General features: G+C 41.2%; 1 protein-coding gene across 2 annotated transcripts in view; it reads left to right on the top strand.

Annotated features, from left to right (window-relative positions):
• ESYT3 (extended synaptotagmin 3) overlaps positions 1-14,490 on the top strand; it is a 64,054-nt gene extending 49,564 nt beyond the window's left edge. Inside the window, exons 17-23 of one of the 2 annotated variants that reach the window (XM_060099618.1) lie at positions 575-724; positions 2,505-2,986; positions 3,680-3,778; positions 4,304-4,435; positions 10,493-10,598; positions 11,434-11,483; positions 11,824-14,490. In XM_060099618.1, coding sequence (XP_059955601.1) covers positions 575-724; positions 2,505-2,986; positions 3,680-3,778; positions 4,304-4,435; positions 10,493-10,598; positions 11,434-11,483; positions 11,824-11,860 — 1,056 coding nt within the window. In that variant the 3' untranslated portion in view covers positions 11,861-14,490. Of the gene's footprint in view, positions 1-574; positions 725-2,504; positions 2,987-3,679; positions 3,779-4,303; positions 4,436-10,492; positions 10,599-11,433; positions 11,484-11,823 lie in introns of those variants that run through there. The other variant, XM_060099619.1, reaches the window with a different exon arrangement.
• The last annotated feature ends 735 nt before the right edge of the window (positions 14,491-15,225 follow it).

Genomic DNA, 15,225 nt, shown 5'->3' with positions numbered 1-15,225 from the left:
AGGTCGTTGGGTAGGAGGTTGTGGAGGGACAAACCCTCAGGTCCCTTGGTGCTCCCCGCCAGTCTCTCCAGTGATTACCTAGCACCCAGCGTGGCCTGGGTTGGAATCTACTCAGGACATTAATGATGATGTACTTCTTTAAAAAAAAGATCCGTGGGAGAGAGAGAGATCTTCTTTACACCTGAGCAAACAGAGGCTCAAACGATGACTTGTCCAAGATCTCATGACCAACAAGTAGTAGAACTGGGGTCTTTGGGGACCCTCAGCCCTGTCTGGAAGTCCCAACATAGAGCAGCACAGCGCATCAGTCCCTAAAGCCCTGATGGTCCCAGGCATTTGACAGACTTGCCTCATACAGATCATAGTTGCCTCTACCCTGAGTCGCTCTCTCGCCCTGATTGAAGGCACGGACCGGGCCTGGCCCCATTTCCAGTTTTCAGAACAGGACCAGAGGCCAAAAGAAACACAGAACATACTTACTGAAGTGAACTCAGTCTTGGCTGGAGCCCAGAGTGTAGTCTGGTGAGGGTGGGACTTGGTTATCCTCTTGTTTTGTGACTGGCCCACTGCCCAGGTGCTTGATGATGACCGAGAATGTGCTCTAGGCGTGCTGGAGATCCCTCTGTGCCAGATTCTCCCCCATGCAGACCTTACCCTCGAGCAGCACTTCCAGCTGGACGAATCAGGCCTGGACAGCCTTATCTCCATGAGGCTGGTGCTTCGGGTAAACCTCTCCCCTTTTCCCCCAGGGTAAGCAGGGGGTGGTCTGCCCCAGCACTAAGTATCTGCACTGTGTTGGTAAGAAGCTAGGAGATGGAGTCATATTTTTTTTATCAGTTTCAGAATATTGTCAGCCATTTCCTCTTCAAATATTGCCTCTCCGAATCTTTTAATCCCTCCTTCTACAATTCTCATCATCTCCATGGCTTAACCTGATCTCACCTTCATATTTTCCATCTCTTTATCTCTTGGTGCTACATTCTAATTTCCTCAGACCTGTCTTCCAGACCACTAATTCTTTCTTTGGCTATGCCTAATCTGCTGTTTAACCTGTTCACAGTTTTTGTTTCAAAGGCTATTCTTCATCTTTCACTTTATCTTTTCCAAATCTACAATGTCTTTTCTTTGTTGCATTTTATCTTCTCATGATTCTATCCCATCTTTAATCATTTGAAAATACTTAAAATGTATGTTAATTCTATTATCTGAAGATCTTGGTAGTTAAATTTTGATGTCTGTTGTGTCTGCTGATGCTTTTTCATGGTGACTCATTTCTACATTTGGTAACTTGGGTTGCAGACATATGTTCAGTGTTGCCTTTGTGACCTGGATTGAGGTTGGTTCACTTCCAAGGAAGTTCTGCTTTGGCTGCAACCAAGCACCTCAGGAACATTACACACCTGAGTCCACTTTTATGTTAATTTTCAAACTTTGGGTTTCAAAACCCCACAGTAGTATAAATATGAGCCCAAAATTTATAGGAGACAGGCTATAAGATGCCATATTCTCATGAAAGGCCCTATTTCCCCCAACCAGAGTACAGGCTGAGATAGATAGATATATTTCTTGTCGTCAATCTTTGTTTGTGGGTGAAATGTTTATTTATCCTACACTACTTTTTCACTAAAGATATCCCACCTTCATGGGTCCTACTCTGACCCTAGGTCTCTTCTCCAAACCCCTTGGATTCCATGGTTGATAAATGACCCTGGGAAAGTTAACCTTTATTTTTCAGTTTTCTCTCTCTCTCTCTTTTTTTGTAACCTAGGGATTTTCCTTACTTTCTTGTGAATTTGGCTATGCATTTAGAAGTATGTTTGTTTCATTTTTATTGAGCATTCCTAACAGGAGGTTTTACAGAATATTTTGATCGCCTTATTGCTGGAAATGGAAGTTCCTAGGAAGAGTCTTAATGACTGATGGGAAAAGGGGAAGGAGAGACACAATGGCTGAGGTTGGAAACTTCGGTGCTACAAGCACAGGGGTGTGTCTGGATAGGAAACACATTTTAGGGAAAGCAATGGTAAATAAGGTGACAGCTAGAAATGACCAGATCCAGAAGGCAGCTGGTGATCTATATGAAGGTTAAGGTGAGGGCAAGACTGGAGGTGTAGCTCTGGGAGTCCTCTGCACGGAGGGGAAGTGCACGCTGTGAGAATTGGCCAGGTCTCCAGCATCCAGCACCAGTGGATAGAGAAAAGGGGATCAGAATTGAGTCTTCAGGAAGACTGGTGAGGCAGGAGGAAGGGAAAAGAGAGAAGCTCTGGTCAGAGTGAGTCAGAGGCAGAGAGGTTAAGGAAGATAGATAGGGTCTGGGGGTAAAAAGATATGGTCTGGGGGGTACAAATCCATTGGACTGGGGAGTCAGGAAGGAACTGAGTTTTGAGAAAACGGTTCCTTCCAGAAAAGAGAAGGAACCATTTCCCAGAGGTAGGTGAGAGCAGAGGGGGAGAGAGTGGTAGTGGCGTGCCCAGCCCATAAACCACCCTGTCATCTGCTTACAGTTGCTGCACTTGGAAGAACGAGAGCTGGGAAGCCCATACACAGGACCTGAAGCCCTGAAGAAAGGCCCTCTGCTCATTAAGGGTGCCACCAACCAGGGCCCCAGAGCCCCAGCGCAGGGAGAGGGCCCTGCAGCTTTGCCGCGCCCTCCAGACCCTGCTTCTGCCTCCGAAAGCAGCACAGCCACCACCCGTGCCACCATCGCTGCCACCAAGCCCTCACTTCAAGAGATGGGCCCAGAGCCCAAAGGCAAGGACAGAGCCAGAGGGTTCTGTGCACCCACGGGGGAGAAGAAGAGTGTGTCCACCACCTTCCTGGCTGCCCCAGGCCCCCCCTGTCCAGGGCCCATCAAGTCCCCCAGACCCACGAAATGCCCTGCTTCCCTATTCGCGTGGCCGCCCAAGAGGCCGGCTCCCAGCGTGTCCTCGCTCAACTCCCGGGCCTCTTCCTGCTTTGACCTGACAGATGACAGCCTGAGCACTGAGTACGCACTTCGCTGCTTAATCTTTTCTAAAACGACCTGCATGAAAAATGCCTCCCTGGATGGGAAAGTAGATATGAACTTACTTTTCTGTGCAAGTTCTGGTTTTTCACAAAATGGCTTCATAAGAGGCAGCATGGTGAGACAGAAAGAACACAGGCTGGGGGGAGAGAAAGCACGTGTGCACGTGCCAAAAAGTCTCATGTGGTTCTAGCTACACACCAACTATAAAGTAGATGTGGGACTTCAGTTGTTAAGGTTCCTTACAGCAGAAACATACCCTGAATTCTAAAGAGTTATTTATACTGGGATGATATGGAAAGCTTAGAATGTGGAATGATATAATCAGTGGCTGCCATTTATTAAATGTTGACTCTGGGCTTAGCATGTTATTTAATTTGATCTTCACAATAACCCTACAAGATAGAACTTACTATCATAAAGGTCGAATAACTCACCCAAGGTTCCACAGGAAATCACAGTATAAAGGCAGATGCTGCTCCAGGGTTCTTCCTACTGTGCCATGCTTTTCCTACTGTGAAACAGGATAATTTTACATGAATGCTGGATAGAACTGACTTCCAACTAAAAGGAACCTTACTGAGAATTATTTTATTAACTTACATGCTTCTTGGGGGTGCGGGGAGAGGTCAGCACTTGTAATGGCAAGAGAAATGACAAGGCCTTTCTTTACAGAGACGGGGATCTCGGGCACCAGGGGCTGGGGGAGATTCAGCTCACGGTGCGCTACGTGCGTCTGCAGCAATGTCTCAGCGTGCTAGTCAACGGCTGCAGGTAAAGGGATGCTAGGGCCAGGAGAGGTTCTTTGAGAGCATTAGGTGACCAAAATCAGAGTGGGGGCACTTGGAGCCATGGCAGGGGCAGGCAGCCCCAAGGTAGACAAGGTAGACATTTGGAAGGAATGAGGTCTGGAGGCCTGCGTGCTGTGCATGCTGTAACAGATCCTCAGTGGTGCTGATGGGCTCCAGAGCCAAGGGCTTTGCTCAGACACAGCCACTGCACAATTGTCTGGGGTGGTTTGGAGCCAGGACATTGTCTCAAGCGAGAATCTTCAACTTCCTTTAGATGGAATGGTCCTTGGCTCCACACCCAACTTTACAAAATGCATGTTTACAAAACCATGCACCTGATGTCCTCCGAATTCTGCAGACTTTTGCTTTTTTTGGTCTAGACTGCGGGGCATTTTTATCCTCAAGGCCATCTAAAGCTGTATGGATAGTACAGCTTTCTCTAAATGAGTATGGTCAGTATTTCAAAACCAGGGGCCTTTTTTCTTTAATGTCTTTGAAACCAAATCAGAAACCTGATGCCCTGTACCAGCAGTGGAGCTGATCCCTACGTCCGTGTCTACTTGTTGCCAGAAAGGAGGTGGGTGAGTCGTAAGAAGACCTCAGTGAAGCGGAAGACCCTGGATCCCCTGTTTGATGAGACGTAAGTGGCCCAGGTGGCCTGCCTAGAGTGCCTCAGCTGCTCGAGTATTTGCTGAGCACCTCCCGTGTACCTGGCAGCTGCCAGATTCTGGGAAGGGGTGGGGTTGAACAGGACTACACAGTCTATGCTTTCATAAAGCTTCTATACTTTAGTGAGAGAAAAGGACTGCCAGGGAAGTTTAGCAGAACAGCTACCCACTTTTCTTGTCCATAGGGACTAAAGTGCTCCTGATTAGGAAATGTTCCATACTCTTTCTCTTTAAATGAAGCCTCTTTGGCAGTAAAAGGATTTGAATCTGGTCAAATATGTTTTCTTTCAATCAAAAATAAACATACCTTGAACCTAAGGACCTAAAATTTCCTCCAAAGCTCTAGGCTCTTTGGCCTGTCTTCCCACCTGCAACAAAGCACAGGTGGCAGTTAGGACAGATACCCTCCCCTTGTGTGTCTACCCATGTCCTTGGGGACATACCAGTAGACAGAGTCTAATCACATTTCTTGCTTTTGATGGGTCTGTGGTGGCAAGTCTTAACCTTAATATTCTAATTCTTGATTTCAAGTTGATCACAAGGTATGGAAGTCAGAATCTCATCATTGCTTCTTTTTGCTGTGGGATCCTAAGAGAAGACATTGCTAGCCAGCCTAGGAAGATACATCTAATAATGTCGGTTTCCTCTTACCTTGGTTAATAACTACTCATTTAAAAAAGAGTTGTACTGAGTCCTTTATGGGCCATGTCTAACGACTAATATATTCCTTCAAAAGCTACCTTTTGAGTTCATCGATATCATGAAAGAGTGTGGGGGAGAGAGAATATATTCATTCAGTATTTATTGAACACTCTACACACCAGGCACCATCCTATATTCTACAGCCACACAGGTGAAAGATGTTGCCTTCAGAGAGCTGACACAATTATAAAAGGATGTCAAAATTGCTATGTGGGAACACAGGAGATTGACTTGTGTGACAAACCTAATCTGTTAGTAATTCTCTCTCAACATTGTAACAATAAGATATGCCTGGATTATCTACGAGGCAGACTTGGCAACCTCCATCTTAAATGTAAACCTAGAAGTAAGGAGTTCAGAGGTCTCTTATTGAGTACATGATTCATACCATATACATTATAATTAACATCTCTAAAGTTAACGACAAGGAGAGAATCTTAAAAACAGAAAAAGAAAAACAAGTAGTTACATTACAGGGAGCCCCCCCTATAAGACTATCAGCAGAAACTTTGCAGGCCAGAATGGAGTGGCACAATAGTCAAAGTGCTGAAAGGAAAACGCTTCCAACCAAAAATACCCTACCAGGGAAAGTTATCATTTCAGAATTGAAGGAGAGTTTTCCAGACAAGCAAAAGCTAAAGGAGTTCACCATCACTAAACCAGCTTACAAGAGATTTCTTTAAGCTTCTCTTGTTGTGGAGCACAGGCTCTAGGTGTGCGGGCTTAGTAATTGTGGCACACGGGCTTTTAGTTGCTCCGCGGCATGTGGGATCTTCCTGGACCAGGGCTCGAACCTTGGCAGGTGGATTCTTAACCACTGTGCCACCAGGGAAGCCGCTAAAATGTATTCACACTTATGTTACCAACTTAAAATAGACTGTTGTAAGTTGTCATATGTAAGCCTAATCGTAAGCACAAAGCAAAAACCTACAGTAGGTACACAAATGATAAAGAAAAAGGAATCTAAGCATACCACTAAAGTCATCAAACCACAAAGGGAGCAAGCAAGAGAAGAAAAAAGGAACAGAGAGGATCTACAAAGCAGCCAGTAAAAAATTAATAAAATAGCAATAAGTACATACCTGTCAATAATTACTTTAAATGTAAATGGACTAATTCTCCAATCAAAAGAGAGTGGCTAAGTGAATTTAAAAAAAAAAAAAACAAGACCCATCTACATGCTGCCTACAAGAGACTCACTTCAGATTGAAAGATGCACACAGACAGAAAGTGAAGGATGGAAAAAGATATTCCATGCAAATAAAAACTGAAAGAAAGCCAGGGTGTTGCTATACTTATATTAGACAAAACAGACTTTAAAACAAAGACTGTAATAAAAGACAAGGGCATTACATAATGATAAAGGGGTCAATCCAACAAGAGGATATAGTATTTGTAAATATTTATGTACCCAACATAAGAGCACCTAAATACATAAAGCAAATATTCACAGACCTAAAGGGAGACATAGACAGCAATAAAATAATAGTAGGGTACTTTAATACCCTACTTTCATCAAAGGATAGATCATCCAGACAAATTCAATAAGGAAACATTAGCTGTATATGACATGTTAGACCAGATGAACTTAACAGATATACAAAGAACAGTCCATCCAAAAGCAGCAGAATACACATTCTTCTCAAGTGCACATAGAACATTCTCCAGGATAGATCATATACTAGGCTGCCACAAACAAGTCTTAATAAATTTAAGAAGATTGAAATCACATCAATAAATCAAGAGAAATCAAAAAATACCTTCAGACAAAGAAAATGGAAACGTAACATAACAAAATTTATGGGATGCAGCAAAAGCAGTTCTAAGAAGGAATTTCATAGCAATAAATGCATATATCATAAACAAGAAAAATGAGTAAGAAATAAGAAAAATCTCAAATAAACAACCTAACTTTACACCTCAAGGAATAAGAAAAAGAAGAATAAAGTCCAAAGTCAGCAGAAGGAAAGAAATAAAGTTCAGAGTGGAAATAGAGACTAAAAAGACAATAGAAAAAAAAATCAATGAAACTTAGAGCTGGTTCTTTGAAAAGATAAACAAAATTGATAAACCTTTAGCTAGACTCACCAAGAAAAAAAGAGGACATAAAAGAGGAAAGAGGAACTGTAAAATCGATACCACAGAAATACAAAGGATAAGAGACTACTATGAATAGTTATACGCCAACAAATTAGATAGCCTAGAAGAAAAGGATAAATTCCTAGAAAGATACAACCTACCAAGACTGAATAATGAAGAAACAGAAAATCTGAACAGACTGATTACTAGTAAGAAGTTTGAATCAGTAATCAAAAATCTCCCAACAAACAGGTCCAGGACCACACAGCTTCACTAGTGAATTCTACCAAATATTCAAAGAAGAATTAAAACCAGCCATCCCCAAACTCTTCCAAAATATAGAAAAGGGAACACTTGCAAAACTCATTTTACAAGACAAGCACTACCCTCAGACAAGGATGCCCACTCTTACCAGGTTTAAACATAGTATTGGAAGTCCTAGCCACAGCAATCAGACAAGGAAAAAAAAAAAAAAAAAAAAGGAATCCAAAGAGAGAAGTAAAACTGTCACTGTTTAAAGATGACATGATGCTTTATAAAGAAAATGCTAAAGATGTCACCAAAAACCTATTAGAACTAATAAATGAATTCAGTAACATTGCAGGATACAAAATTAATATACAGAAATCTGTTGCATTTCTATACACTAACAACAAACTATCAGATAAATTAAGAAAATCCATTTACAATTGCATCAAAAAGAATAAAATATCTAGGAGTAAATCTAACTAAGGAGGTAAGAGACCTGTACTCTGAAAACTATAAGATGCTGATGAAAGAAATCGAAGACAACACAAACAGATGGAAAGGTATATCATGCTCATGAATTGGAAGAATTAATAATGTTAAACATTATTATTTCTGAGCTGTCTATTCGGTCCCATTGATCTGTCTCTTTTTATGCCAGAACCATACTGTTTTGATTATTATAACTTTGTAATATAGTTTGATGCCTGGAGGCATCAGGGAGCATGATGCCTCCAGCTTTGTTCATCTTTCTCAAGATTACTTTGGCTCTTTGGTGGTGCCATGCAAATTTTAGGATTGTTTGTTCTATTTCTGTGACAAATGCCATTGGAATTTTGATTGCACTGAATTTGTAGATTGCTTTTGTCCACACATGTATAGCTGATTAACTTATGGCAAAGGACCCAAGAATGTATAATGGGGGAAAGCACAGTCTCTTCAATAAGTGGTGTTAGGAAAATTGGACAGCCACATGCAACAGAATAAAATTCAACCACTATCTTATACTAGACACAAAAATTAACTCAAAATGGACTAAAGACTTGAAAGTAAGAGCTGAAACTCTGAAACTCTTAGAAGTGAACATAGGTGGGTTAAGCTCATTGACATCAGTCTTGGCAATGGTTTTTTGGATTTGACACCAAAACCAAAGGCAACTAAAGCAAAAATAAACAAGTGAGACTACATGAGACTACATTAAACTAAAAGGCTTCTGCACAGCAAAGGAAATCATCAACAAAATGCAAAGACAACCTACCGAATGGGAGAACATACTTTCAGATAATATATTGGAAAAGTAGTTAATATCCAAAATCTATAAAGAACTCATAGAACTCAATAGCAAAAAAAATCAAACAATCTGATTTAAAAATGGGCAGAGGCTCTGAATAGACATTTTTCCAAAGAAGACATACAGATGGTCAGTAGGTACATGAAAAGATGCTCAACATCATTAATCATCAGGGAAATGCAAATCAAAACCACAATGAAGTATCACCTCACACCTGTCAGAATGGCTATTATCAAAAAGAAATAACAAGTGTTGGTGGGGATGTGGAGAAAAGGGAACCCTTGGGCACGGCTGGTGGGAACGTAAATTGGGGCAGCTGCTATGGGAAACAGCATGGGGGTTCCTCAAAAAATCAAAAATAGAACTACCATACAATGCAGCAATCCATTTCTGGGTATTTATCAAAATAAAACAACACTAATTCAAAATGATACATGTACCCCCATGTTCACTGTGGCATTATTTACAATAGCCAAGATGGAAACAACCTAAATGTCCACTGATGGATGAATGGATTTTTTAAAATGTGGTGTGTGTGTGTGTGTGTGTGTGTGTATATATATATACACCATAGAATATTATTCAGTCATGAAAAAGAATGAAATCTTGCCATTTGAAACAACATGGATAGACCTTGAGGGCATGATGCTAAGTTAAATGAGGCAGAAAAAGATAATTACTTATGATCTCACTTATATGTGGAATCTAAAACTGCCAAAAACCAACCAAACAAAAAAAACCCAAGCTTATGGATATAGAGAACATATTGGTGGTTGCCAGAGTTGGTGGTTGGGGTGTGTGTAAAATAGATGACGGGTCAAAAGGTACAAATTTCCAGTTATAGAATGAATATTCATAGAGTTATAATGTACAGCATGGTGACTATAGTTAATAATACTGTATTACATACTTGAAAGTAGCTAGGAGATTGGATCTTGAAAGTTCTCATCACAAGAAAAAAAATTTTTTGTAACTATGTATGGTGATAGATGTTAATTAGACTGATCATTTCACAGCATATCCAAATCACATCATTATGGTAAACATGAAACTAATAATGCTATGTCACTTATATCTCAATTTAAAAAATTAAAAGATATTATGGGATTACATTGAATCATGTGTGTCAAACTTTTCAAAAGTGTGAAGCACTATAGAATTTAAAGAATCTTTCACTCAATTAAAAAAATTTGAAGATTTTTTTTTAAAAAAAACAGAAAAGTAAGGAGTCCAGAGGCGTCTTATGAGTACACGACAAAGCTTGTATACGAAGATTCCTCTGCCTTACTCCATAGGTTTAAGTGGGAAAAGACCACTGTTTTCCACGCAATTCCAGCAAACCTAATTATTCAGCATCCTAGCCCTTAGCTGGCGCTGTTCAGAGAGAGAAGGAGCAGCCGAAAGAGTGACAACCAGAGTAGAGTCAGAGAAGGAAAGAAGCAAACTCCAAAGCACAATAGTCCAAGGAACTTCTCAGAGAAGCAGACAGCCTCTTGACACTTCCAGGGTTTGTGAATATAACACAGGACAGTGATTATCTGTAATAATGATGCACTGAGTATCTGCTGTAAGCCAGTACTGTTCTAGATGCTCTTCTCAATAGTCTATATCTTCTGTTTTAAAGGTAGGAAAATGGATGAAACACTTGAGATTTTCAGTGAAAATGATTAAAATCTATAAATCTCATTTCCTGAATTTTTGCTCCTTAAAGATTTGAATTTTTTGTTCCCTTGGATGAAGTAAAGAAGAGGTCACTAGACATCGCAGTGAAAAACAGTAGGCCCCTTGGCTCACACAGAAGGAAGGAGCTAGGAAAAGTAAGTACAAAAGGGACTTCTGTCATTCTTTCCCTCCTGGTAGCTAACTGGAGTTCACTGGTGGAACACACCCTTGCAGAAATTCTGATGGCATCATCTGGCTATTACTAGAACTGACTTCAAGGAAGGTATAGCCTCATTGGGAGGCTTTTTGTTTTGTGTCTTTTTAAAAAATACTCTTGAAACTGAAGTATATAAATTACTATAATAAACCCTATTTTAACAAACTTGAATATCCAAGTTCATCGCTACACAAGTATTTGAACTTCTACTATGGTATTAAGTAGTGTTTTGATAAATACAGCATTGTGTGAAGCCTGGAGCTCATTATGTCAAGATTTTTGTGGTGAATGGGATTTTACTTAAAGTTAGAAGTAAAGGAAATATAATCCTCAGGAAGATGCCAAGGAGAGACAAAAAAGAATATTTGTACACTCTGTAGTTGTTGTATTTTAATAAACACCTCCTATACTCATTTTTAAAAGCCCACTTCTGTGAAGCAGGTGATGATATCCCCATTTTTACTACTGAGGAAACTATGGTGTCTTGCTTAAAATTCTGGATCCGTTCACGAGTAAAGGCAAGCTATTCTCCCTCAAACATTCATAAATAAATTCCTGAGGTACAACTGCAAACAGCAATTCACCTTTTCCCAGGACACTGAGGTCACTGTCAGTACTGTCCTTCTGGAGAGGTTCTGTACTGAAAGCCAAAGGGAAAAAAGCTCCTGCTCAGAACTCAAGGAGGCCCTGTTTACGATCAATTTCATTTATCCCAATATGTTTCCATTTAATGCAGTTTTGGGGAAGGGAACTGATTATGTGTGTTTGTTTAGGTACTGATTGACTTATCAAAAGAAGATCTGAATAAGGGCTTCTCACAGTGGTAAGTGAGCCCTTTCATTTTATCACATAAAATCTGCTACTCAAGACACTGTCTCAGACAGTTGCCCATATTCTCTCTCCAAAGTTCTTCCCTTTTCAGTATATATCAGCTCCTTTGTTTATCAAGGAGATATTACCACCTTAAGGCTTTACTGCCTACAGATTTCACTTACCTAAAGGACCTCTGTAAGCTCTAGTCTTTAACCCTGGCCAGCCAACGTACATAGGTGAGTTCTGCTGGTCCCACAGAGGCCCAGGTAGGGTAGATTAGGCCACTTGTCCTGATGTTGCCACAGCACACTCTTAATACTAACACAAGTCCAAACCCAACTATCTTACAGGTATAAGCTGACTCCAGATGGCCAGCCCAGAAGTTGATGATGAACAATATCTTTATTTTTTAAATGTGTACATATGTATATTTTGTAACTTAAATCAGAACAGCCATTTGAAAAAAAATACACACACACACACACACACACACACACACACACACACACACACACTCTTGTGTGCAGTATAACTGCATGACTGGATAGTATTAGGAAGAGGTAAACACATGTAAAAGCAAGAACTACTCTTTCTTGATTGGATTTAATTGTTTAAATCCATAAACAAGCAGCGTATTTGTGCCTAACAAATTATCAGAACCTCAGTGGTGAATTTTCACTGACACAGGACTCACGTGAATGTATGCACCAAAAGGGTCTTGTCTCAGACACAGAGGGTGAGGGGGGTCTGTTTGTGGAGCAGCTGTCAGTATTCCTGGGCAGTGACTGACCAAGGGAGGAGGCTTCTTTTATGGGACTAAAAAGTGATCCACCAAAAAGTGCCAAGAGCTAACTCTATCTAAGCCCTGCTGGCTGCCACCTCTGGTGCTTCTCTGCCTGGAGGTTCCTTCATGTATCTGATTTGGAACTAAAATGTACTTTCCTGATGGCAACAATGTTAGTGACAGTACTTCAGTGTGGGATGGCCTGGGACCAAACTCTAGCATTTGGCATTATTTCCATAGTAAATGCAAGGAGAGTTTCAAACCCAGGTCTACGTCTGCACTCCCATAGAGCACTGGAGGCTGCTGCCGAGTGTCAGTGCCAGAGAACAAGGGACTTTCTGTACCTCTCTCTGATAGGTTTGGGAATTCTGCTCCACTCTTCTAAGAGAGGGCTGGTTCACCTAAACAGCATGTTAAAAGCAAAATATGTAAATTGTATATTTAAACAAGTGCCTCTCCTGCATTTCAGACTTTATAAAACCACATATTCTTGTCCTTTCTCACGCTCCTAGAGCTGTTGTCGAGTCACGTCCTCTTTTCACTTATCTACTCAGGCAGTACCCCCGCCATCGGTTTCCTCTCCCTACCACTGCCTTCACTGCCACTTTTCTGAAGAATGGTAACATCTTAAAACAAAGTTTTTGTCATTTTACTCTCACTTATAAATTATTATTTCATGCTTTCTACAAAATTCAAACCCACATTGTTTTTCAGACCTAACATAATCAGGTCTCAGTTTTCTGCTACCTTATTCATGTGCAGATGCTCTGTTCCAGAATAGTCCAAATATATCCTGTCTACTAATTCTACTTACCTCTTAGAGGCCTATATCAAACCCACCTCCTCCGTTAAGCCACCCCACACTGACAGGGCCTCTCCCCCCAACCTAGGGCAGCGGTCCCCAACTTTTTTGGCACCAGGGACCAGTTTCGTGGAAGATAATTTTTCCACAAACTGGAGCGGGGAAGGGAATGGTTTGGGGATGATTCAAGCACGTTATATTTATTGTGCACTTTATTTCTATTATTAGTACACTGTAATATATAATGAAATAATTACACAACTCACCATAATGCAGAGTCAGTGGGGCCCTGAGCTTGTGTTCACTTGCCACTCACTGATAGGGTTTTTTTTTTGTTGTTGTTGTTGTTGCAAATGTCAGGTTTGTTGTATTCATATTTCTAAATGAATGTTTTTAGACCTTGACAAAAATAGAAAGGGTTGGTTTACATTTAATGCTCCACTTTAAAGAGAAGTACTTAGCAGAAGCACAAATCAGATTGCAGTGGGGTGGAGAATGAATCATAGCTTTACAAAAATAGGAGAGACTACTCTTATCCTGGCCAAGTATTTAAAAACTCAGTCATTGGTTAGCAGCGGTCCTTAACATTTTTATACCCTCCTCATTATAATTTCCTCACGTTGTAGAAGAAGCTAAGGGTCACTTTGAAGATATTTTTCACAACAGGCAATTCATAGAAGAGAAATCTGAATGCAGGCTACACATGAAAAGATGCCTTGACTGCACTAATCAGAGAAATGTACATCTAAATAATAGTGAATTACCATTTTATACCCAACTGATAGGGTTTTGATATGAATCTGCAGGCAATTGATTTATTATGGTCTCGGTGCAGTCACACCTCTCTCTAATGACGATCTGTATTTGCAGCCACTCCCCAGCACTAGCATCACTGCCTCAGCTCCACCTCAGATCATCAGGCGTTAGATTCTCATAAGGAGCACGCGACCTAGATTCCTTGCACGCGCAGTTCACAGTAGGGTTCGCTCTCCTATGAGAATCTAATGCTGCTGCTGATCTGACAGGAGGCGGAGCTCAGGCGGTAATGTGAGCGATGGGGAGCAGCTCTAAATACAGATGAAGCTTCGCTTGCTCACCTGCCGCTTACCTCCTGCTGTGCAGCCCGGTTCCTCACATGCCACGGACCAGTATCGGTCCGTGGCCCGGGGGTTGGGGACCCCTGGTCTAGGGCATCTACTATCAACACTGTACATTTTTCATTTTAGCAAATCCCTGCCATGTAACATTTAATTTTTAAAAATGCTTATTAAATATCTACTAAGGTCATATGCTAAGCAACTACCTGTACTGTGATTGGTATTTAATGTTTCTGTTTACTCTCCAATTGACCTAGAAGCTACCTGAATTGATTTTCGCCCCCATCATCCAAGGCTATGCTAAGTACATGGCCGACGTGTAATAAAATTTGTTTCTGCTGTTTTGAGTGACAAATTCTCATAATAAAATGGGACAATTGATGCCTGTCCTATCTACCTCACAGTGGCATTGTAATGTTCACTAAACAGACAAGTTGCTTAAAAATGATAAAGTGCCAGAGGAGTAGAAGGGAATGTATCATATATCATGTCCTGAATATCAGCAGCCCTAAAACTACTACTGAGCAAGATGGCAGACAAAGCAGACAAGTGAAAACCTATCCTTCCTCTTCTAAACACATAGAAAACCTAGTTAAACCATGAACAACATTTATTTTAAACATGGTTGATTAAAAAGTAACACAGGTAGGACTTCCCTGGTGGCGCAGTGGTTGAGAGTCCGCCTGCCAATGCAGGGGACACAGGTTCGTGCCCCGGTCTGGAAGGATCCCACATGCCGTGGAGCGGCTAGGCCCGTGAGCCATGGCCGCTGAGCCTGCACGTCCGGAGCCTGTGCTCCGCAACGGGAGAGGCCACAACAGTGAGAGGCCCGCGTACCGCAAAAAAAAAAAAAACACAGGTAAAGTTCTGGTGATGATCCAAAGAGCAAATCTACAGCTGGGTATAGGAGTTGAAGGGGGTGTTTTGAAGAGAACCAGAATTTTAGCACACACCAGAGAGAAGGCAAAGCTACTATGTAAGGCACAGGAGCCTGAAAAGTTTTGTCATCAGAAAATGCCTTTGCTGCCAATGAGGACAAGGAGTTGGTTGTTAGCAGTGGGTGGAAACA

The sequence above is a fragment of the Mesoplodon densirostris genome, chromosome 5 (genome assembly GCF_025265405.1).
Source record: "Mesoplodon densirostris isolate mMesDen1 chromosome 5, mMesDen1 primary haplotype, whole genome shotgun sequence".
NCBI lineage: Eukaryota > Metazoa > Chordata > Mammalia > Artiodactyla > Ziphiidae > Mesoplodon > Mesoplodon densirostris.
This window is presented reverse-complemented; position numbering and strand designations above follow the sequence as displayed.